This window comes from Odocoileus virginianus, chromosome 20 (assembly GCF_023699985.2).
Source record: "Odocoileus virginianus isolate 20LAN1187 ecotype Illinois chromosome 20, Ovbor_1.2, whole genome shotgun sequence".
Taxonomy (NCBI): Eukaryota; Metazoa; Chordata; class Mammalia; order Artiodactyla; family Cervidae; genus Odocoileus; species Odocoileus virginianus.
In genome coordinates, this window is record NC_069693.1 from 54,474,343 (window position 1) to 54,499,516 (window position 25,174).

The following is a 25,174-nucleotide window of genomic DNA, read 5'->3' on the forward strand; positions in this document are numbered from 1 at the left end:
GCCAAAGTGGAGATGAAGCTTAAGAGGAATCAGACTGCCAGGAAAACTCAAAGAGCATCAGTCAAGCCAGTGAACCTTGTCTTTCATTTACAAGAACATATCTGGTGATTCACTTGTAGACATTTCAAGAATTAAACAAAAAAGCCTGCAGTATCCTGTGCTTTTAAATACAAACAGAATTACAGAAGTCATTAGAAACTACATGTGTACAGGGAAATGTGTCGTTAAAAGAAAAAAATTTTCCCGTAAAGCAAACCGATACAAACGTCCTCTAAAACAGAAAGCTCAAGTGGCCAAGATGCTGGGCAGCCTACAGCTCCAAAGAGGCACGGGGTCTTGTCTGGCTCCGTGCTGAAGACCTGGCACCTAGCTCTCAGCGGTCAGTCTGTCGACTGCACAGATGACGGAATCAGGGCACAGCTGTGACAAGCTGGCACCCAGCTCTCAGCGGCCAGTGTTTGCTGAGGGCAAACCTGTCAGCCCGGCCTCCCTACACCAGGGTTCCAGGCTGGAGAGTCCATACAGACCAGGCGGGCAGCAGGATGTGCTCCCAGGAGACAGCCCGAGTGCAGTTCTGCTCGCAGGGCACACGGCCCACTGAATCAAAGATCCGTTGTTGTTCAGTCGCTAAGTCGTGTCCGACTGTTTTCCACCCCGTGGACTCTAGCCCAGAGGGCTCCTCTGTCCATGGGCTTCCCCAGGCAAGAATACTGGAGTGGGTTGCCATTTCCTCCTCCAGGGGACCTTCCCGGCCCAGGGATCGAACCCACGTCTCCTGCATTGACAGGAGGATTCTTTACCACTGCGCCACCAGGGAAGCCCCAACTCAAGACTGCTTTTAAGGTCACTCTCCTGATTTTAGCCCGTTGGCAATTCATCTGAAACAAAACCAGCAAACACAACCACAGGTCATCTCTGCGCACACCAGACCAACTACCTGAGGCCAGCCGGTGACCCCTCCGGCCCAGCTGGGAGGCCCTGCCCGCGACCAGGCAGCTCCCAGAGAGGGCGCGCGGGTGGGGGGGGGGGCCTCCCGCAGTCACGTCTCGCGGGCCGGAAGTCAGTCAGCCGCACTGCGCTGTGTCGGCAACATTAAGCCGCCATCCTGCCCTGGACAGACTCCGACCGGAGGACGAGGGCGAGCACAGGGCTGCTCCCAAACTCACAACACCCAGGCACCGGGCCAGACACAGCTGAGGAAAAACCACCGCCCGGCACAAAGACCCCAGCAGGAAGGGGGCGGAGGCGTGGGACAGGAGGCTCTGACGCTGCAGAAGAGTCCCTGCCGACGACCCGCCGCCTTCTGTGGCACCTGAGGAGCGGCCCCCGAAGATCCCACATCCGAGGCCCGGAGCCTGAGTCAACCTGCGGCAGAAGGGACTCGGCAGATGGGAGGACGACGGTCCAGAGGTGGGGACTCCTGCGCTGGTGCAGCTGGACCCCAGGTGATGAACGGTGTTGCTGTAAGAGGGAGATTCGTCTACAAGAGAAGGGGACGCAGTGGGGAGTGACACGCGTTCACGGTCGAGGAAAAGTCCACGGGCCAAGCCTCTCAACAAGCGAGGAGGGGACTTCCCTGGCGGCCCAGTGGTTACGAATCCACCGGCCAACCCGGGAAGGTTTCACGTGCCGCGGAGCAACGAGGCCCGTGCAGCATGAGAATGGAGCCTGTGTGCTCCAGAGCCCGTGCTCTGCCCAAGAGAAGCCGCTGCGACAAGAGACCCGCGTGCCTCGGCCAGAAAGGAGCCCCGCTCGCCGCAACCAGAGAAAGCTCCTGCGCAACACACAGACCCAGCGCAGCCAAAAATCACTCAAAATAACAATTTTAAAAAACAGAACGGTGAGGAGGGGACGTCCCTGGTAGTCCAGTGGTTAAGACTCCATGCTTTCACTGCAGGGGGCGCGGGTTCAGTCCCTGGTTAGGGAACTAAGATCCCCCGGCATGCCACATGGTGTGGCAAAAAAACAGAAGAAAATAAAAAGGTGAGAAAAGAGGGTCTCCCGATGGGGGCCCTGCCAGATCACCTGACCTCAGCCAGCAAGACTGATTTCAGACTTTGACCTCCAGGGCTGCAGGCGAGCAGGATGGTACTGTTTAACAGTTAACTTGTAAGGTCACAGCGACAGATGCGTGTGTGCCCTTGGGTAAGCGACAGGGTCCCATGATGACACGCAGACACCACGGGCTTCCGCTGCTCAAGCCCCTCCCTGGTCAGGCCAACGGGACCATGAAAGAGAAACACTAGGCAACCGGCCATAGCCAGGCTCGGTACAGAAAGGCCCTCAAGCACAGAGATCCACGGCTCCCAAGTCAGCTTTTTAGGCGGAAAGCAGGGTACCCTCTGCCAAAAACCTGACTCCGCTCCCTGACTGAGACGTCCCCATGGATGCATCTGTTAACTCTCCATCTTGTCATACACTCAAGCTGGTACAAGGACCTGGAATGGAAACTTTCTTTCCTGAGAAAGCTCTAACAGCATTTCTTTTTTTTTTACCCCCGTAGTAATGCCACTTGGGGGGCTTCCCTGGTGACTCAGAGGTTAAAGCATTTGCCTCCAATGCGGGAGACCCGGGTTCAATCCCTGGGTTGGGAAGATCCCCTGGAGAAGGAAATGGTAACCCACTCCAGTATTCTTGCCACTTGGAATACAGCAATCATATTTCAGCTGATAGAAAGAAGCTTCTCAAACTCAGCTGCGGAGAGGAGACGCCACAGCCGCCCTCCTGTACGACACAGCAGGCAGAAAAGCGGCAGGCAGTGAACAGACCTGAAACTGAAAGATGCAGAGTTTTGAGAGCCATCCTTCTGGCCACTGGTGGCCGCCACTGCACAATCTGCCCGTGTGGAAGAGATTGATTCTTTTCATCCTCTGGCTTCGTGTGATCACCGGGAAAACAGCTTCCACAATGGAGGTGTTGCTGGCGAATTCACCGATGTTACACAAGCCAAGAGCACCCCATCCTCGCTCACCGTGATCCTCTGTCTTTGCTCGGCACTGCGAGCAGAGGTGCAGAAGGGCCGAGGAGGCTGCAGCCCACGGCAACCGGAAAGCATGCCGTCCAAGGCCCAGCAGCGCTTTCACCTACGGAAACTCGGCGTGGTGACAGCCTCCTCAGAGACGCCCTGCTTACCCCAGGCCTCTGCTCCCGAGGATCCAACTAGCATCACACAGCCTGTCAACCCTGGGTGGCACAGCCTCTCTCAAAGTCTCCTAGTCATCACCACCAAATCGAGGGTCCAAGGCTCAGCAAAGGTACTTGACTTCTGGTTACCTTTCTGAACTTGGAGAAGATGCTCGCCAACACCTAACAAAAAAGGATCCACGCTGATGGGTTCTTCCACAGTTTCAAGTGAATGGGACAGCTAAGCTGGGTGTTTATACTTGATATTCCAGGCAGCCCTGTAAACCATCACAAACTCAAGTGAACCAGAGCTCTGATGCTAGGCTTTTGGAATAAACATGTTACTATGATGCACCCACTTAAGGTTTAATAGTTTTCCTTCCTTTTTTCCTTCCAAATTTAATTGATCTTTTTTTTTTTCTTCCATGCCTGCAAGAAAAATAACCTCATCTTTCACTTGACTCTTTTTCCTGGATGCATCTACCATCTGACCTCCAAACAAAAAAAAATAACTCAAATGTTTCCCTTCATACCAAAGACAAGTAGATGCCTAAAACAGTTTATTGAAAAAGGTCATTTTAGGACAAACTTGCAGATATGACAGCAGCCTTTTGAGTATCCACGAACCAGGAAGCCAGGAAAATACCAAACTAATTTCAGTAACTTGATCGCCCTGCCTCCCGTTACCGAAATGACTGCAGTTCATTAAGTGCCTGGCGGACAATTCCCTGGGTGTTCTGGGGTTCCCATCTTTAACAACTCTGCAAAGCAGAAAAAGTGCCCGTGTCTCCGAGATGCAGAACCAGAGCTCAGAGAAGGAGAGGAACTCGGCCCAAGTCATTCAGACAGGACGTGGTCTAGGCCAGGTTTGGAAACTGGGTCACGTCGGCTTCCCGAGTCCCGAGCTCTTCCCTGGCACCCTGCTGCCTCCCCAGACAGAAACCGGCCACCTATCTGGGTTCCCCAACTGTCAGCAGAACTATTTTCAGCAGTGGTATGATTTCACCACACGGGAGACAGGCTCATCAAATAAGGTAATGCATAGCAAGGCTCTGAAGAGGGGCTCCAGCCACGAAGAGACGATTTGGGGGGAGATCTGCAAAACCCAGAGGACCGGATGTGACCTGTGCATCATCGTGGGACTCAAGCTCCACTGAAAGCTGACCAACCTTGAACTTTCTGGGTGCCCCCATCCACAAACATATGCAAAGCAGGGGTGCCTGTGATGGGAGCTGTAGCTGGTGCGAGTGATGAGACACAGGCTTACAAGTTGTTAGTGAAGCCAGCTGGGGGCTGAGGCCAACTTCCTTCTCATGTTGCCTCTGGGTCCCAACACTGAATGTGGACTTACACAACAGATGCTTTGAGGTAAATTAACTTCTGAGACGAAGGGACATTTCGAAAATTAAATTATGCCATGTGAATCAAGCAATCAATTAGCAATCAATACATATCCAACAGTTACGCCTGTAAAGATAATTCATGAAAGAATGCATACAGGGACCTCCCTGGCAGTCCAGGGGTTAAGAACCCGCCTTCAAATGCAGGGGACAAGGGCTGGATCCCTGGTCTGGGAACTGAGATCTCGCATGCCTCGGAGCAACCAAGGCCACACACCGCCACTTCTGAGCCCCCGGTGCGGCAACGACCGGAGCCCACGCGCCCAGAGCCCGTGACAGCCCGCGCTCCACAGAAGCCACCGCAGGGAGAAGCCTGCGCGCCGCAACCAAGGAATGGTCCCCACTCCCCACGGCTAGGGAAAAGCTTGCAAATGGCAAGACCCAGCACAGGCGAAACAAATAATAAAAGAATTAATTAAAATCATTAAAAAAAATACAAATGGCCAAACATAGGAAAAGCTGATTAATCTAATCAGAGATGTGCAAATTCAAGTGATATTGTTTAAAAAAAGGCTAAATGCCAAAACTGACAAGGATGCAGAGCAAATGGGCGTTTAAATTGCTCCACGCTTCCAGGGGTGTGGTTTGACAGAACAAATCAAGATTTTAAGTTTAGGAAACACATCCCCTGACTCAGCAATTCCACTTCCAGAGAATAAACCTATTAGAATAGTCACCAATGGGCAGAAACATTTAATTACAGAACGTTCATCTCCATTCCACAGCTATCCAAATGCTGAAATCCACCCAAATGTGCCACAGAGGGGAAACGGTTAGAACCATATAATGGCTATGCAACCCCTTACAATGCTGTAGAATATTCTATGGCAGGAAAAGGTCCTCATGACCATAGTTTAAACAGAAAAATCACAGAAGAAGCGAAGGAAAAAATGCTGGGAGTCAAGCGGACTACATATTGACAGTGACTCTTGGTTGGTAAGGATTTGAGGTAATTTTTCTTTTTTTTCTTATCTGTATTTATTTTTGTTTTCACTTATCTGCATTTTCTCAGTTTTCCATAAGGAGCACGTTTTATAACAATAACAAATAATTCTGGACCAGCACCTGGCACATGTTTGAGTTTGATAAATGCCAGCTCCTGTCCCCCGCAATGCTTTCCCCAAGCTAACTTTACAGTGACAGCAAACGGGACCGAGAAAGTGTCCAGCAGTCCCGAGGCCTCAGGTCTCCACCCTCCCTTCAGACACCACACTCGGCACACAGCCTGGCACAGAGCGGGCTCTGGTAGATCTTTGAGGTACACTTGTTGACTTCAGATAGACTGGATAAGCTGCTGGGGAGAGCGTGGGCAGGACTCAGCCCTGCTCCTCCGAGGAAGGGAGCAGCAAGGGGAAGAGGGCCCCAGGCACGGACTCGGACGTTCTCTGCTCTGGTTTTGCAGGTACTCTTGGCTCAGGAGCTGTGTGACCTTGGGCGGGTTACCTGACCTCTCTTGGCTTTCAGCCAGACACAAGTTCAGGACAGCTTGTGAGCACTGCAACGAGAATTTTAAATAAGACAAGGAGTACAGAACATCTGCAAATTCTAAAGAGCTGTTGATGTAAGACAAGAGGACAGTGATCCGTCAACACTAACCTGGAACAACAAAGCGCCCTTCAGATGTGAGGGTGGAAATGAAACGGTCTTGTTTATTTTCACTTCAGTTTCCATACAACTACACCAGAAACCTCCCTGGAACTCTGTCCCTCTTTCCAGCAGATCATCTGTTCCTGTTAGAGGCCTGGTTCCACCCGCCCTGTCGGCCCTTCCAGTCTGCGGAGGCAGGAGTATCACAAGCACTGGGAAGACTGCCTCCCCCGTCTCACACACATCAGCGCCCGCACCCACCCCATGCCTCTGCGCCTCGCTGTCTCAGTCATCCTCTCGGGCTCTAGAGAGGAGAGCCTGCTTTGGTTTCAGTGACAGCACTGTCTCAGTGAGGCTTCTAACAAGAAGGATCCCGAGAACCAAGCAGCACCGCCTGGTAAACACGTAACACTTCAGAGCCCATCCCTGTCACACAACTCGTTAGATAAATAGAGGGACGCTTCCCGTTCAGTTCATCTACGGGGCGCCGTGCAAACACTGGCCCTTCAGGAAACACAGTGCTGCTTACTTACTAAGCCGAAGGAAGAATGAGAAATTCAGGCAAGAACCTCTTAAGTTTCTGGAATTTGCTTTTTCATCAATCTATGGACTTAAGAGATCTTTGCATGAAGGCCCGTCTTCTACTGACTGCCCTGCCCCTCCTAGAAGTTACTCTGGAAAAGGCTGAGGACTTGGATCTGGGTGGGGGTGGGTGTGTGTCACTGCAGAGAATGAAGAACGAACGTGGCATCATCCTGCATCACCCTAAACAAGTGACGGTCAAGGGGGTTCCAACAGCCAGTAGGCCTTTCATCGTCAAGTCTGGAATGACTCCCACAACAGCCACAGAGTTTTAACCATTTTTACGGAACAGACAATGAAAGCATCTGTAAAGCAATGAGCAGAACATTTTAAGACTGGTGAAGGAGTTTCACACCATTACAAGCATATTCGCAATGCTTGCTGGCTCTTTTCATTTTGGAGAGAGAAAAAGGTTGCTGAGAGAAAGAATAGAAATAAAAGCATGTAATATGGTGTATTCATTTTGTCCCCATTTAAAATTTGAAAATAAGTAGTTTCATAAAGCCAAAAGGATTTTCTCTTCTGGGTCAAATTTCTGTTTGAAAGCTGAAGCATACAATTAATGGGTTGCCTCCAACTTCGGGTTACAGAGCCAAAATAAAAACTACCCTCCTTAAGATCTTGTATGTGAAGATACAGGCCGTCTGCTTCATATTAAGTATTTGGTTTAACGTGGCCTCTCTTAGTTAAGAAACATATACTAAGCCCAAAAGGACACATTTTCTTTCTACTGCAGAAACGTATCATTACTAAGCAATCTAATTACAATAAATTATATAACACTGAGTTGGCTGGGGGAGGGAGGCAGAGAAATTCTATATTGTTAGGAAAAACTAAGATCACCAAGGCCTTCTAAATGAACCTTAAACAGAGGTATTAGTATTTAAATATTACAATTTCCACTTAGAAATTTAAAAACCACATTATTGATAGGCCAGCACACTCAAAACCAATACTGTCATGAGAACACATGCCCTTGTGTAATCTGGCAGAATGGGCTGCTCCCTGAGCACAATGGGCCTTTTTACTAAATGGATCTCTTCATCCTTGGAATTTCATACCAGGAAAAAGGGGGAGACGAGAGGAAGGGGTGAGAAAGAGAAACAAGCCTGACACTAGTAACAGTCTTCAGTGTGAACTCTTTCGCCAGGAAGCACAAGACCTGAAAGACACGTTAGAAAAGTAAAAGGCATTATTTAACAAAAATGAAAGCAAGACCCGCTGAGAGGAGGGAGACTGGACTGAGGACGCTACTGCTTTTGTTCAACTGTATCAAAGGGCAACAGCGCCCTCTAGTGGAGAGAAAATATAAACCTATAGGAAGACATTTCTCTTCTAGGTAATTCACGCAAAAGACACAGAACCCTTTCTTTCCTCACAACTGCTATGTACTATGCAAAAGCAAAAAATCAAATATTTTATATTGGGGGTTAAGTAAAATAACTGACAAGTTTTCAAACTTGATGAAATACTTGTAATCTCAATTAGGGTGGGACTATTTTTAAATACTTCTTTTTAAGTGATGATTTTAAACCATTTTGGCAATGAATAGCAGCTTGTATGAACCTCGTTTGTTATGTTTATTTATAACAAATAAATTAAAATCTCAACATACATGCAAGTATGAAATTCAATTGACCTCATCTGACAAAAAAGTTTTAGTTGACATCTACTGAGGCACATATATCATTTACATACTATCTACTGCATACATTTTTTAATAAGTTTTTAAATATGATTACCAAATTATGAGATGAGGCTCATTAGAATATTTCAGTTGACCTCTTCATTAAGATATATGGGTTCTCAAATATTCTGATCATGTGATTCCCATGTATATTCAATGTCTAAGAATATTTAAATGTAAAAAAGGTTCTTTAATTCGGAAGTACTAATTCTCAATTTTTACGTAATATTATTCAAGGACTTCTTTCGATACTGTCAAAAATCTCAATAGTTTCTCAGAATAACTGCCAAATCATTTCACTTACATGGGTGTATTTGATCATAAAAGAGAGATAGTCACAAATGTTTTTCATTTAAAATGGGGGTCTGAATTCCCAAAAGATCATTTAGATTACTTAAAAAAAATTCCCCTCCACTTAATGAGCACCAGGTTCTTAAAAAGAAGATAAACGTCACGATCCCACTAGTTTAAATCTTGTTGACAACCAGAAAGGAGACTATAATCAGGCATTTCAAGATCCCAAGTGTAATGATCCCATATGAGGGAGTTTTAACCAAGAAAACGACTCCAAGGCACCCTCTTGGCCTTGAATGTATGGGATCTTTTGGAATAACTGGGACGGGGAGAGTCAATGGTGTGATTTAGGCCAGAAGGCAAAATTTAGTTACACTAGGTGTAGAAATGAATAAGGAAGATCTGAGGGTGGAGTGGAAGGGATTCAGGTGGGCTGAAAACCTTAAGGATGAATACACTTTTCCACACGAAGAAAAGCACTCTTCTAGTATCACCGTACAACTGGCAGAATTTACGCCAGAGATGAATTCATCGTGGTGATGATTTGCAGGATAAGAGAATACAGTGAGTACACTTCACACTGGGATTTCAACACATGATTTTGGAACAGGACCCCAAGCTCTAAAACACAGGCTCTCTAACCAAAACAACCAGTTTCAACATTCAACTCCAGCACTCTGTGATTCCAGGCTGGAAATCTGATACCTCCATTTTGTTTCAAGAACAAATTTGGGGTTGACTTTGATAGTGTGAACATACATCTTTTTTTCATATCTCAAAGTATATAAATTTTGGTATATAAGTATGCACACACATATACACACATTATCAGAATTCTTGTAATAAACCTTAAGGAGATTTATCATATATAACATAAACATCAATAGAAAATGGACGTGTCAGTCCTAAAATACATTTTACTGGCATATACTGAGGTGGCCAGCTTCTATTTGTTCAGGGGGAAAAAGCAGTTTTGTTCTTGTTAATGGGTCCTCTGACTCAAAAATCAAAAGCAGGCCAGGCTATTCCAGATCTCAAGTCACAACATTTGAGACAGCCCAGCGTTATCAAAGTCAAAGAAATGTTTCACCCTGACTACACTCCAAAAGGGATTTAAAAATCAAATTTTAACCACTGCTGGTTTTAAGACTGGAAGTTGGGGACTTTCCCTGGTGGCTCAGGGGTAAAGAATCCGCCTGCCAGAGCAGGAGACAAAGACTCGATTCCTGGTCCAGGAAGACCCCACGTACCGTGGAGCAACAAAGCCTGTGGACACAGCTCTCAGCCTGTGCGCCAGAGCCCCAAAGCCACAACGGCTGGGCCCAGGGGTCTAGAGCCCATGTTCTGCGACAACAGAAGCCACCACAATGAGGAGCCGTGCACCGCAGCTAGGGCAAAGCCCGCAGAGCAATCAAGAACCAGTACAGCCAAAACGAAACAAAGCTTTAAAAAGCTGAAGTCGGGAAGAAAGTTTCCTCATCATCGCCAGTGCACAGCAGACTGAAAATAGCGAAGCTGCATGCACACCCTCGTTAACAGTTCTCCAGTGGCTGTGACAGAAGCTGGAACTCTCTCCTTAGGTGCCGTGATGATAACTCTGCCCCCTGCAACCATCCACATGACTTCCAACCAAAGTGCCTGCTCACAAGAGACAGCGCGCAGGGCAGGCACAGCCCCACGCGTAGGCGTTCAGGCAGCCCTGCACTGGAAGGGTCTGGCCTTTGAGGAGCACGGGCAGCCCTCAGGTGTGAGAAGGCAGCAGTGTGCACTGAGCTATTGACAGGCAGGGGCCAACAACCAGCTCGACCAAAAGGCCTGAGTCCCGAGAAGCAGCTATGGGATCTTCCACAATGGGAGACCCCAGTCTCTGAAACCCCCTCTCCCGGGACTTGGCGGGAGACGCCGTCTGCGTTTAACCATCACCGCGCTGACGCCACTTCCATTCATTTCTTTTACCAGATCGGTTCCGTCGCACCACGGACTCCAGGGAGCTATGGACGCCTGCCCCTTCCTGGCCAGCACTACACGGAGCACAAACAGAAACGACCTCCCGCCTCGTCTCTCCGGGTCAGCAGGCAGAACCAGGCTCCGGCCGCAGGGTCTGTGAGCAGCGGCTCTGGTGCACGGGGGACTGGCCCGGACACTGAGGTGCTAAGCTCCAGAGAGCGGTCCACAGCCACAGCGCTCCATCTACAAAGGCCTCCGGGTGCAGATCGTGCTCAGACAGAGCTCGAGGGGAGGAGAAGGTGAGTTCCAGAGGAGGTGACGTCCCAAGGCTTGCAGCTCCCTAGAGCCGGGGGAGAGGGCACTGGTGGGGCGTCCCCAGGAGACATGTGGGATGCTATCATCACCTTCCTATGGCCAGGGGCCTGGGTCCCCAGAGGACAAGTCCAAGAGAGCAGTGTCCCGTCAGAAATTCAACCAAACCATCACGGGAAAACACCGAATCTGTAAACCAACCTTTGTAAAACTGATCAGGTTACCTACGTTTTCAGCTGTGGAGTCACCACTCTCAAAATAAAGGCTGGTATGTTTTGTGACAGCCACCTCTGCTCCCAAGAGCACAGACCTCCAAGAGGCTGAAGACTGGGCAGTTCCCAAGTGGGTCACGGGCCCCGCTGAGTGACAAGGGCAAGGGCAGGCCAGCACCAGCCAAGCTCCCACAGAAGGTGAGTCCTGAGTGCCCGGGAGCGCTGGAAACACAGACGCCCAGGTCGCGCTCTCTCCATGGTTCCGCGTGAAGGCGCAGAAACAGAGGTGACAGCAAGGTCTAAACTGGCGTGTTTCACAGTTCAGGAGAAGGGAGGGCTCCCCCTGGAAGGCACCACCTCCCAGGGCAGGGACACTGCATGGCCGTAGCACAGGGTAGCAACGCCGCCTTGGAGACGACTGGAAAGCCACAGGCCTGCCTTCAGCTCTTCTCTCTTAAGCCTGCTGGCGGGGCCACAGTGTGACAGTTACTTGCAAAGATCTTCGGTCCAATATTATTTCACAAAATTAAGAAAACAAATCTCAGGAACTCCCCCAGACTTGGGCTTCTCAAGGGTGGAGGGGCCCCAGGGTGAGGAGGCAGAGCTGAAGGCAACTGAGGTCAGAGCTGGGGACAGGGGGGCAGCGTGGTGCCCTGAGACCCTCCCCACCTCCCTCCCAGCCTGAGCGCAACCACTCGCCACCCCGTGCTACCGGCCCACAGGGACCCCTGTGCTGGGCTCACAAGACAACTCAAGAACAGGGACAGGGAAAAGTCAGAGCTGTGAAGAGCCAGAGTCCCCTCCGAGAGGCCCAAGGTCTGCTCTGACCAGCAGCACGCTTCTTCCCCACGCTCCAGAACCTCCTCCTCCCTTCCGACCACGATTCGACACCCCACCACACGGAGCTCTCCATACATTCCAGACCAACCCCTCTGGTCCCGTACTACGGCCTCCCAGGTGGCTCAGTGGTAAAGAATCTGCCTGCCAAGCAGGAGACGTGGGTTCGATCCCTGGGTCGGGAAGATGCCCTGAAGAAGGAAACTTCAGGGGAAGGGTCCACTCTAGTATTCTTGCCTGGGAAATCCTACGGACAGAGGATCCTAGCAGGCTACAGTCCATGGGGTCTCAGAAGAGCCGGAAATGACCTAGCAACTAACTAACAACAGCCACGTCATAAGCCTCCTGTGGCAGACTGTCAGCAGGGCTTCCCCCAGACGCGAAGGCGTGCCACGTGTCAGACAGAGCCAACACACAGACCATCAGGAGTCACGCCTTCCTAACGGAGGGAAAAACTGTCCAGCCACAAGATTAAGGGAATGAGATCTTTTGGTTACTTCTCTGGGTAACTGAGTGTTACACAGATTTGACTTAAGTCCTTATTTTTTTCTTAATTATTCTATGCTATCTTAGTCCACAGCCTCACAAACAGTGGTCAACACAATCAACACGACACAGTGTTTTTTGGATAACTGAGGATCTAGCAATTATTTTTAATATAGCATCATCAGTTTTTCTATCGATGACAAATATGTAGAATTGATGCCAATGCGATTCAGAAAATTGGACTGAACACATTCTCAGTCCGAGATGAGGTCCGAGAGTTGATTTTTAAATAAGTCCCTTTCAATTAAAAAAAAAGTTTCCATTTGCTTCTTTGTCTTAACAGACATGTGACAGTCAAAAGTTCTGCTCTGAGGCGTTCCTGGTTAAGAGCTGGCCTCAGAACGCAGGGAACACCTACTTGATTCCTGGTCCAGGAAGACCCCACCTGCCATAGAGTAACTGAGCCCACACGAAACTCCTGACGCCCCCACGCCACAGAGCCGGTGCTCCACGACGAGAAGCGCTGCCGCGAGAGGCCTGCACACCGCAAGGAAGCGCGGCCCCTGCTCATCACAGCCAGAGACAGCCCACGCATGCAGCAGCAAAGACCCAGGGCAGCCAGAAAGCAAATGAACGAATAAATAAAACTAAAAATTAAAGGAGGATGTCCAGTCTTATTTCAAAAGAAAAAAAAAAAGTTCTGCTCTGGGACTGTAGCTTGTTAGATTTTTGACCCTGCACTCTGAAACAACTGAAGCTCTAAGAAAATGTCACCACCTGGACTTGCCCTGATGATACCAGGAAATGTTTCTGTGAGTTCAAGAAGGGGTCACCAAAAATTATGGAAGCTGGAGAAAGAAGACCTGGAGAGGCACCGAAGGCTGAGGACCCAGAGCTGGTCAGAGAGGCGTCTGGGAGGAGGCAGGGCGGGAAGGGGGCCGGTGCTGCGCAGGGTCAAAGGACAGAGAGCTTGCCAGAAGACAGCTGAGCACAGTTCCCGGTCCTGCTCCTGTAAGCTAACCTGAGGCTGCGTGTCCTCACTCGGGGCAGCGGCTCCTACAGACTCAGACGCTCACGTCAGCGGACCCAAGTGAGACTCGATCACGTGGGGAGTGATGGCGGGGCCATCTGCGCGGCCGTGGTTTCTCTTCCAGCCTGTGACACCCCCAGGAGCCCTGCCCTCGTGACGGTCACCGTGGGGCACCACGGGCCACCGAGAGGTCAAGACAAGGACTGATTCTGCTGCTCTGCAGAGAAACAAGATCCTGCCTCCACGGAAAGGGATGTTCTCGGGACCAGCGGCCACCCGCTGTGCCCTGTCCCAACAAGCACCACACACTGCAGCTTCCGAGAGCCCGCTACCAACCAACGTCAGGCTCAAGGGACCAGGTGACTGCACTGTGTCTGCACAGCACGCAGACCAGGTCAGAAAATCCCAAACGGAGCCTGCCGCCTCTCTCAAGAGCCAAAATAACCACTGTCTCCTATGACTGCAGCATTCGGAGAATCCAGGGTCAGCCCCTCCGCGGCCTTCCTTCCGCAGAAACGCCGGGACCAAAAAAGCCCCCGGGACTTTAATGACCCGAAGGGTGAAGAGCCTACAAGTATCTCTTAAATCAGAGAATCACTGAACGAAACTTCCCCCGGCTAGAGTGGATCTCATCGTGCACGCGACAGAACAGCAGCAACCGTCACGGCTGCCGGCTGACACCCACCGATCCCCGAGTTCGCCCCCGTCACCACGACCACTTTGCCGCTGAGGTCTCTGCCCTGGAGGATCTCCATGGCCGTGGTGCTGCCGTCGTATCTCTGCCTGGCGGTCGGCTTCGTGGGGTTGTCGTCCACGGTGAACGCCAGTCTGGGGTCCAGGTAGGTGGTTCTTCTGTTTATGTGGCTGGAGAGGAGAGGAGAAGGCAGTGAGCGCACAGCAGTGGGCGGGGGCGCTGACGACCACAGGACCGTCCTCCGGTGCAGGCGAGGCAACTCCATTTTCAGGACTAGAAAGGCTCTTTCTTAACCCTGGAGAGACCTGGGGTCTGTTTGATCTATGTCCTGGGCTCCAGGATTACTGTCCTGCCTAGGAAGATAGGCATCCAAGCTTTTTCTTTGGAACTGCCTGTAAAAGAGGTGGTAATGTACAATAAGCGCTGCCTTGTATCCTCGGGTCTCAAAAACATAGCAGGCTTGGTGCTCTTTAATTAAGCCATGCAAACGTGGCTGTAAGATCTGCCAGTCACTCTTGTCGGCAGATTTCAGTTAAATCTTTTATATTCAAGGACCTAAGCACTTTGGCCACCTCATGCGAAGAGCTGACTCATTGGAGAAGACCCTGATACTGGGAGGGATTGGGAACAGGAGGAAAAGGGGACAACAGAGGATGAGATGGCTGGATGGCATCACCGACTCGATGAACATGGGTTTGAGTAAACTCCAGGAGTTGGTGATGGATAGGGAGGCCTGGCGTGCTGAGATTCACAGGGTCGCAAAGAGTCGGACACGACTGTGCGACTGAACTGAACTGAACTGAAGAAGATTCTGAGTAGGAAACTCAAAGTTGCAACAATAAATATGAAAGTGGTCAACTACTAAAATTTCTAAACATTTTCATTTTAAGACTATACCCGCACATTCTAACTTTGATTTGGAGCGGATCTAAATCTTGTAGAAACAACAATTAAATATATCGATACTGTAAATGATGTATTAAAACACACTGGTATATCCTATTCATACAGAAAGACTGGTTGCTCCCACTGAATAGGATTTGCTTTACACATTTTAAATGTAACCTTGGGATTCGAGGTACGCCTCAACGTATCTTGAAAGCTATGATGAACTCTCCAGAAAGAAAGATTTCACAACGGAAAATGTATTTGTGGGAGTCCCCTGGCGGCCCAGTGGCTAGGACCCAGGGCTTTCACTGCCCTGGCCTGGATTTTGATCCCTGGTCTGGAAACTAAGATCTCAAAAGCCTTGCAGTGCAGCGAAAAAATATATATATAGGTTGAAAAAATGTACCTGTAATGTGTATATGTGTGTAAAACTAAATAGATTAAAAATCTATACTCTTCACCCCACAAACACTAAGACCCGAGAATAATCCGACTTCCATTTGACTTTTAACCACAGTTGCTAGGTAAGCATTCTGACTCCAGCCATGCAGACAACAGAGCTCCCCAGAGACTCGGTCACCCTGGCTCACAAACATGCATCCCTCTCCCAGGCCCTCAGCGGCTCCATCCCAGTAACCAGAAATAACCTATGGCAGAAGTCCTCACACCATGGAAACGAGCCTGGGCTCCTCCCACAGGGAGCTGCTGCTAAGTCTATCAGCACTCTAACAGGATCAGAGCGGGGCGATGACTGGCCAGGCAGCTGAGTGCTGGCCTGCCTTAGAGCATTTTGGGAACTGAATGAGTTAACACCACAGGTATAAGGTAATTAGAAACACACCTGGATCATGCTAGGTGCTAGACACATGGTTACTGTTGCTGTTTGTTATTGTAATTTATTCTGAAGATAGTGTTACAGACAAGGATGCTCAAAACATTATAATTATGGGCACATCTTGGAGATGTTGCATAATGGGGTCAGTTCCAGACCAATGGAACAAAATGAATGTTGCATGCAATAAACTGAGTCATACAAATTTTGTGGTTTCCAATGCATGTGAAAGTTACGTTTACACTACAGTCTACTAAATGTGCAATGGCATCGTGTCTAAAAAAACATACATTCCTTAATTAACAAATACTTTATTGCTAAAAAATACTAACCATCATCTTAGTCTTCAGTGAGTCATAACCTTTATGCCACTGGAGGGTTTGAAATAGTGCAAAAATCACCAAAATGTGACAAAGACACTAACTGAGCAAATGTTATTGGAAATATGGGGCCAAAAGGCACTCAGGGTAGGGTTGCCACAAATCTTCAATTTGTAAAAAAAAAAAATAATAATAATAATATCTGTGAAGTGCAATATGACAAGGTCTGCTTGTACGGATGCCACATCACAGAAATTTAACAGCATCAATGCCCAGTAGGTAATTTGATATATTATAGTATATCTATACAAAATGATACAATATACAATACAAGGAAATTAACATCATTTTCTTGAAAACTTTTTAAGGATATGAGAAAATGCTCACAAGAATTATGTGCCAAAAAACAGTTAACCAAACAGTTCACCCAATATTCTTCTTTTTAAGTATATGTACAAAAAACATCGAAGAAAAAAATTCAAAAATTGTTAACAGTAGTTACTCTTGCTGGTAAGATTACAATTACATACTACAGAATATTTTTCTACAATGTATACACTTATTACAAAAGCAAGAAGGCCGAGAATAGTTTCTTTGTAGACACTTACTCGACAAAAAACACTTGTCCATTCTCATCAGTTTCTTGTTCCCATCCATAGGGCAAATCTGAAAAACAGGAAGACAGGTCTGCCTGGGGGAGGGGTGGGATGAACTGAAGCCCCGCCCTTTCAGCCGCAGTCCCAGTCCCAGTCTCCCACCGGACCAGCAGGTCGCAGGTTCCAACTATGGCAGGTACAGAAGGCCTGTTACCCCAACCAGACTCCACATTTCTGTCTCTTGCTTGGAAAGTAAGACTATTTCATTCTTTTTAGTTTTATTGATTTATACTTGAGTGACAATATTGTGTTAATTTCTACTGTACAGCAGAGTGACTTAAGTTTTATATATATATATATTCTTTTTCCTATTCTTTTCCATTGTGGTTTAATCACAGGATACTGAATACAGTTCCCTACGCTGCACAGTAGGACCTTCTTTTTCATCTATCTTATACACGGTAATGTGTATCTCTTCCTCTCAAGCTTCCCTGTGGAAGTCACAAGCCTCTTCTCCATGTCTGTGAGCCTGTTTCACAGTCCTGTTCATGTGTCATATTTCAGATTCCACATATAAATGATATCACATGCTATTTGTCTCTTTCTGACTTCTTTCCTTAGCATGACAAACCCTAGGTCCACCCATACTGTTGCAAATGACATTTCACTCTGTTTATGACTGAACAGGATTCTGCTGTACACACACACCTCTGTCCATTCATCTGCTGAGGAACATGCAGGTCGCTTCCATGTTGTGGCTATCGTGAATGCTGCTGCAATGAGCACAGGGGTGCACGTATCTTTTCGAAACAGAGTACTATATGGGTATATGCTCAGGACTGGGACCGCTGGGTAACATGGTCACTCTATTTTTAAGACTATTTCACTCTTCATCATTCTTCAACACTCCCTTCAGCTCCTGCTTTTCACGAAATCCTTACTTGTTGCTCTAATCAACATGAATTCTCCCTTGAATGAATTCCCAGAATGTATCTACACTACAGGAGGCAGCCAGCACCATTTGTATGCTGACTTGTGATGACTCCGATTACAAAGCAATTTCATTTTTTCTTCCACGGGTACATGCTGTCTTTTCAAATAGACCCTCAACCTCCTGAGCGCAGGGACCTTCTTACGTTTCTACTCCATGGATGACACACATACTCAGAAACACCTACAAGTCACCAGAAGCTTCGTGGAATTCTATCAAACACTGGTATGTTTAATTCCAGGATAGGAACCAATAACATTTTCACAAACAGTGCAACCACGGAAAGACCTAATGAACTGTGAGTTCAAGAGCCCTGTTATTTTAACACTTTATTTTTAAGGCCAGTAAGAAATCAGCGCTCCACTCAAAACTCTCATCACTTCCTTCTACCAAATCCTACAAGCTCCTGAGAGGGAAGGTCCAGTTCCTCAGCAGACCCTCTGCCTGTGACTGTGTCCCCATGTGAACCATGCCTAACACACAAGGTTCTCTGCTTTATGACAACAACATACAAACCTCCTGCGATTCGCTTTCTTTTCCCAGTCTTTGGATGTTCCCACTGGGTCTTCTCCTCAGTGTGACTGTTAAAAAAAAAAAAAATCCAGAGAACAATAAGAAAAGTTACACTTCTAAAATTCTAAAATACACTTCTAAAATTAATCCATTAGACTTTTCTCTCCCCAACATAATTTTCTCTCAAGAGTAGTCAAGTCAGACGTTCACAAAGAAATATTCAGAACATAAGATAGCTATTTGCAACAGGTCAAATTCTCTAGGCTGCAAGCAACAGCAGTCTGGTAAAAGCCTGCATTTATGAACCGGTGGTGAAGACAGAGGAAGAAGATGGGACCCCGGTTGTGGGTCAACTCTAGAAATCTCGCTGAATATCTCAAAATATCTATAGAGAGGTATTCTGCTTTGTACTTGTTTCAGTTTTATTCTGGGATAGATTGAAAATTTTCAGTCTAATTTATAATGCTGACATGTAGATATAATTTAGATACAACCTTAATCTTAGCGGTTTCCCCGGTGGCTCAGACAGTAAAGAATCTTCCTACAATGCAGGAGACCCAAGTCAACCCCTGGGCTGGGAAGATCCCCTGGAGAAGGGAAAGGCTACCCACTCCAGTATTCTTGCCCTAACCCTGGTGGGCTACAGTCCATGGGGTCGCAAATCTTCTTCAATGTTTATTCTGTCCCTAGATTTAACTTCAAAGTGTTTTTTAAGTGCTGATTCCTAATTTCATCCAAGAGGAAATTAAGAAGTGGTAAGATAGCCCCAAAGGTCAGGTTACTTAGCTCTGGAGCCTCAACTTCCTCACTGGCAAAATGGAAATAATCTTAGTACTGATCTCAGGAGAATGTTATGAGGACATTGTACAAAAAGGGTTGGACATGGTATCTGACATATAAAAAGCCCTAAAAAAGGTCTACTATTTTGAACAAATCAAATATACAAGTTGGTCTGACTCCCATGCCAAACTAGCCTTTCATCTCAGGAGAGCATATACAGTTATCATTCAAATTCAAACCACAAGTCAATAACAGACTAGAGACACCTGTCAACAGGTGACCTAGTGTCAAGAAAAACATAAAATTACTTAATGCCAGAAAAAGCTGCATGTTGCAAGAAGCATTCCAAGTTCACATGCTCAGGCCAAAGTAGAAAATAACACTAAATCACTGACAACCAGATGACAGAACAGTACTCCTGGAGCCATTATTTTAAAGAGAATAAATACAGAGAGCAAGTAAATGCTCCTGGAAGATGCTGATCTCAAAAGCAGGGTCTTTCTAGGAACTGCCGGCTTCTGGTGTTTTGCAAACTCTCAGTGGCCAGCGCAGGGACACTGTGGACTTTGAATTCAGAAGGCCACACACCCGAGTTCCCGCACTGCATACATCCAGTGAGCCAGTCTCCCCAGCAGCACAGGGAAGCTGAGAGACTGGACCCGGGCCAGCGACTGGTGATGGGTCAGATCCCTGCACAGAGGGCATGGGCAGCCCTGCTAGGAGAGAGGAAGCCCCGACTCCCTAGGAAGGGTAACCCTGCTCCCGCGCCGGCACTCCTGAACGGGGGGGGACCACGCACGCTCTGCAGCAGGGACCATCCTCGGCACTACAGGGTGATGAACGGCATCCCTGGTCTCTACCCACCAGACGCCAACACAGCTGTGGCAACGGCAAGGCTCTGCAGACACTGCCCTCATCTCCCACAGACTCAGGGTCCCGGTCCTGACGCCCACACTTCTGGTCCTCCCGCTCACCAGCCTCGTGCCCTTGGAGAAGTTACTAAACCTCCCTGAGCCTCAGTTTTCCCACCAGTACAAAGAGAGTAATAACAGCCCCACTTCCTGGGGTCAGAGAAGCCTCAGTCAGTCTACATGTGTGAACTAAGAACTGTGCCTTTGACAGAAAAGGATTATTTCAAATAAATTTCATATAAAAGTTAATTAAAAGCTGTTCCCTTTCCACTGTAACCTAAAATGACTTTTTAATGAACAGAAGATTACAACATGTCCCCACTGTTATCTTATTCTCCTTCAAAAAGATGTCCTCTTTTATTTTTCTTTTCGTTCAGCAAGCTTTCTCTTTTTCTTTTTGTCATTTAAAGAGATAATTAACACTGATCTTAATGTAAAACAAAGGGATCAAAATTAAATTCACACCACATTACATGGCTATCACTTTCAAGTATGCTCTTCTAAGGTTTTGGGGTTTTTTTGAAGCTCAACAGGGAGACCCAGAGCCTCCTGCAGACAGGGACCCTCCTCCCACTGGGCAGGCCGGCCATCCTTCTTCAGGAGCAAAGGGGGACGGGGCGGAGGCCCCGAAGACCCCTGGGACTGCACCAGGGCCCCCAGCACCGAGCCCCCGCCCCCGGTTAAGGCAGAGGGACTGCCCTGGATGGTGTCAGGGCAGCGAGCAAGGCCCCCAGCTCACTCTGGTGACCAGGCTGCCCTCCGCCACAATACTGGCCCTCCCTGGGGGCATGTGAGCCTTCGAGGTCTGCTAGTGGGGAGGCCGAGGGGCTGACAGAACCCACACGGGAAAGGAAGAGCGAGGCTGCGGGGGGCTTTCCCACGAGACCCCAGAGGTCAGGCTGGGAGCTGCGGCCTCAGTCCTTGGCTGGGGTGGGAGGCACCCCACAGCAGTGGGAGGAAGGCCTTGGGCAAAGGGAAGGACTCCGAAGGCAACCTTCTGAGAGATCGGTCAGGTTCCCCAAACCCCGAGGGACGAGTGACTTTCCAGAACTGGGAGTGAACAAAGGCTCAGGGTGCCTGCAGGTTGGCAGAGCCCAGGGGGACTGCTGGGAATGCAGGGCCGGGGTCATTCTGGGCATCCTTCACCCCGAGCAAAGACCGGAGGGCTGGGAGGAGAGGAGAGCATCTGGAGAGAGGCACCCACCACCCCGGCTGGGAGCCTGCCAAGCTCTATCACCCCAGTCAGTGTCAGCAGGGCCAAACACCACCGGGGGGCCCTGGGTGTCTTCCAGGGACCACACAGGCACCACGGAGTCCCCCACCCGTGGGCGCCTGGAAGCCGTCAGTGGAGCCGGCGGGAGCCTGCAGGCCTTACTGAGCGAAGGAGGTAGGGACCTTCCAGGAAGGAAGCGGAGGGAGAGGTCCCCCAGCAGAAGGCGGGGCGCAGGGGGTGAGAGGCAGATGGGCAGGCAGGCAGGGGTCCCCACGCGGAGGGAAGAGGCTGCAAGAGCAGACATTTTTTCTCTCTCCCTTAAGCGGCAGGAGGAAACAAACTACAAGTGTCAGATCTTTTTCTCTTAAAATTCTGTGTTGCCACACCACCACCTGGTTCCACCTGAACTTAACTTTTCTCAAACCTTGAGCTCACCAATGCGTTTTTCTTACGAAATGTCTTTCTTAAGCTATGTTAATGAAACTATGTATTTGATTTGGAATTTGCCTTTCTTCAAAATGGTTCCACCTAAGCCTAACTTTTTTTTCTTTTCTCAAACCTTGGGCTGATAATAGTTCAACAAACCAGTATTCGTATCAATTGTTTTCTGGCTGGGGGATGAACGCCTCATGCCATCCTATCTCAAAAATGCATATTGTGGAAGAGGGGCCTAGTGAAACTCCCTCAGCCTTGAGAGGTCTCCCTTATCAGACTGGCGATGGTTTAGTCGCTAAGTCCTATCCGACTCTTGTGACCCCCTGAACTGTAGCCCAACAAGCTCCTCTGTCCATGGGATTCTCCAGGCAAGAATACTGGAGTAGGTTGCCATGCCCTCCTCCAGGGGATCTTCCCAACCCAGGAATCGAACCCAGGTCTCCTGCACTGTAGGCAGATGATTCACTGTCTGAGCTACTTACCTGATTAATAGCTTCTAACAGACATAGAACCCCCGGCTAAAGACTAGCAGGGGGCACTCTTTCTGCCCCCTTCTGATGTCTATGTCAGAAGCTTTCTCTGTCTCTTTTATACTTTAATAAAACTTTATCACACAAAAGCTCTGAGTTATCAAGCGGCATCACTGGCCCCGGATTGAATTCCTCTCCTCCAAAGGCCAAGAATCCTGGCATCTTTCACGGCTCAGCAACAACCTTTCAGGGAGAGAGCAAAGTGACCATAGACACAGGAGCCTCCAGACCGAGCATGAGGCCCCAGGTGAAAGCTGAAAGGGAGCTCTGGGGACAGAGGCCAGAGTGGGGACAGGCCTGACCCAGAGCGGGGGAGGCCCCGGAACCCAGGAGGCAGGCCCTGTGCATCTTCACAGCCCAGAAGGCTGTGGCCACCCACCCAGGGAGGCCCGGGAGACCTTGGCTTGATGAGCTCATTTCCCTACTCCCTGTGGACTGGTCTTCCACCTCCGTGATGCTAAGCGTGGGGGACGGAGGGGAACGAGGAACGGTCCCTGCCTTCACGACGCGGACAGTCTGGGCAGGGCCAGACCGCAGGCATGGCCTAGTGGAGCGCAAAGAACTACGGACAGGGGAGCGCGAGGTGCCGGGAGGAGAGGGCAGGGCCCGTGCGCGGGGACGCCCTCGTGGGCAGAGACGCTGAGGGTCAGCTCCGAGGCATCAAGAGCCCTTCAGGCAGAGGCCACGGCAACAGCCAATGCCCATCCAGGAGCCGCCCGGAGCCCTGGCTCCCTCCCGTCCTTCAGAGCAGAAATCGTCCTTCTAAAGACACAAAGCCGAGCTCACTGCCTGGCCGCAAGGCCTCAGTGGACCCCGGGGTCCTGACCGTGGAGCCCAGCTCCTCTGAGGCACAGCAGGGTCCTTCCTCCTCACCGGGGTTCAGGTTCCTGCACCACCAAGGCACAGGCCGGGCCTCGGTCTCTTCTACCTGAGCTGCCCCTAGACCCGCCCACTTCTACCTGTGCCCTGAGGCAGGGCTCAGGGGCCAACCACCCAGGGCACCTCACCACCTGCCCGCACAGCTCATGCTGGGCACACTGCCACTCATCCCACACACTGTGTGAGGACCACCTTTTTTATTTTTTGGCCGCAACAGGCATCTTGCAGGATGTTAGTCCTAACCACTGGACCACCAAGTGTAAGTCCCACCAAGCGGTCTCATTTATCTCAGTAAAACAAGCGGCCAGTAAAGGGCCTGGCGCAGGATACCTTCCCAACGTGTCTTCAAAGAGTGAAGCAAGGTCTTTTCCTCCTGCTTTTCTTGCTAGAAAGCCACCAAAGGCAGCCAGCGTGGCTCACAACCTAGGGCAGATCAAATTCACCTGGGAAAGATTTCACAAACTACCACTAGGGACGGGAGGCGGAGCAAGCAAATGAAGAGAGAAGAATCACCCACTGGTGAAAGCCGGGAGCAGAGCCCGGTCAGTTTCCCAAGAGTAGAAAATCACTGATTTACTTCCGTGTTTCTCAAAGCCATAACCTGCCTTAGCTTGGAAGCTTAAAAAAGAAAGACAGTCCCTACGTGGGGTGTCTGCTGAGACCCCAAATCTACAGTTATGACGGTCCTCAAGTGATTCTAGTGTCAGGCCGAGACGGTGCTGTCAGCTGCCAAGAGTAGGACCCGGCAGAGTTTGTTCAGGCCTCAACTAAAACTCTCCAACCAACCTCTTAACAGATGAGTAACCCGTGAGAGTTATTCCCACGGCCCAAGGGCACACAGTAAGAGGCGGGAGAGAGGGCCTCCTGGGGCTTTCAAAACTTTCCCGAGAACTACAGTAAAGCTGTATTAGCTACATTTTATACACAGGCATAAACATGCTTACTTACATACATACATACACACACACACACACACACACACACACACACACACACACACACAGCTCTACTAGGACGTCTGTTGCAAATACACAGTCCCAGGCGGCCCTTCTAGACCCCTGAGAAGGAGCGGGGCGTGCTTATTTTTTCTGATGTTGGGGAAAGGAGATGCAAGCGAATGCACGCCCGCACCGCCGGGCACTGCCGCCTCCTGGGCAGCAGAGGGCGTGTCTGGGCGCCGCCAGGTGACCCCACGCTGGACAGCAGGGCCAGAAAGCAGGATGGGGCCCGTCCTCAGGAGGCCGGCAGCCCTCACAACGCAGGCCTTCCCCGCGCGGGCAGGGGTCCGGAGGCAGCGCGCGTCCCGGGGCGCGGAGCGGTCAGGGTCCTCTGCGCGCCCCAGACGCCCCCCTTACTTGGCATAGTAAACCCAGCCGTCCTTGGTGGTCCTCTGCTCCCAGCCCGGGGGCAGCTCGTCCTCGCTGTCGGTGTCATCCAGGCCCGCATAGCGTAGGGCTGCCATGGCTGCGGGGGAAGCGGTCGCTCGCCCGCCGGCCGCCGGGTCTCCGCACCCAGGAACTCACTCCGGCTTCAACCGCGCGCCGCGCGTCCCGCACGCTCGCGCCTGCGCACCGCGCCTCCCGGGGCCCCTCGGCCGCCCGGGCCGCCGAATCCCGGGCCCGCACTTTCCCAGCTGCCGGAGCAAAGGAGGGCGGGGCCTCGGGAGAACGCAGGGGGAAGAGCGAAGCGGCGCGCACGGCCGCTCGGCTGGAAGTAAAAGCCGGCGAGCGCCCCGTTGCTCCGGAGGCGGGGCCGAGCTCCTAACCCCGCCCCGCCCCAGGCCGGGGGCGTGAGCATCCAATCCCGAGCCAGGGCTCCGCCCCCGTTGCTGGGCGACCCGTAATCACTTCCGCGTGGTTCTGGCCTATCCCGCAGGCGCTCCCGCCACTGGGCATCCTGGGAAATGTAGTCCCGGACCTGGCCGTACTAGCACACTGCGCGGGAAAGGGAGGAGGCAGGTGATGCTGGCTTTCTAAGGGTACGCTGCCTGTCTGGTGTTAAGGGCAGGAAGTGAAGGGTCTTGCTCAGAAACCTTCCAGAGCTTTCCCAGCCTGAGTCACAGATTTTGTTATGCGTGTAAACTCAACGCTATACT

The 25,174-nt window shown here is 50.0% G+C and overlaps 1 protein-coding gene across 2 annotated transcripts in view; it reads right to left on the reverse strand.

Annotated features, from left to right (window-relative positions):
• Positions 1-24,787, reverse strand: part of WWOX (WW domain containing oxidoreductase) — an 895,414-nt gene extending 870,627 nt beyond the window's left edge. The window contains exons 1-4 of one of the 2 annotated variants that reach the window (XM_070451501.1): positions 24,435-24,786; positions 18,335-18,399; positions 16,840-16,897; positions 14,183-14,361 (exon numbers count right to left, since the gene is read on the reverse strand). In XM_070451501.1, coding sequence (XP_070307602.1) covers positions 14,183-14,361; positions 16,840-16,897; positions 18,335-18,399; positions 24,435-24,541 — 409 coding nt within the window. In that variant the 5' untranslated portion in view covers positions 24,542-24,786. Of the gene's footprint in view, positions 1-14,182; positions 14,362-16,839; positions 16,898-18,334; positions 18,400-24,434 lie in introns of both variants that reach the window. The other variant, XM_070451502.1, reaches the window with a different exon arrangement.
• Positions 24,788-25,174: the final 387 nt, after the last annotated feature.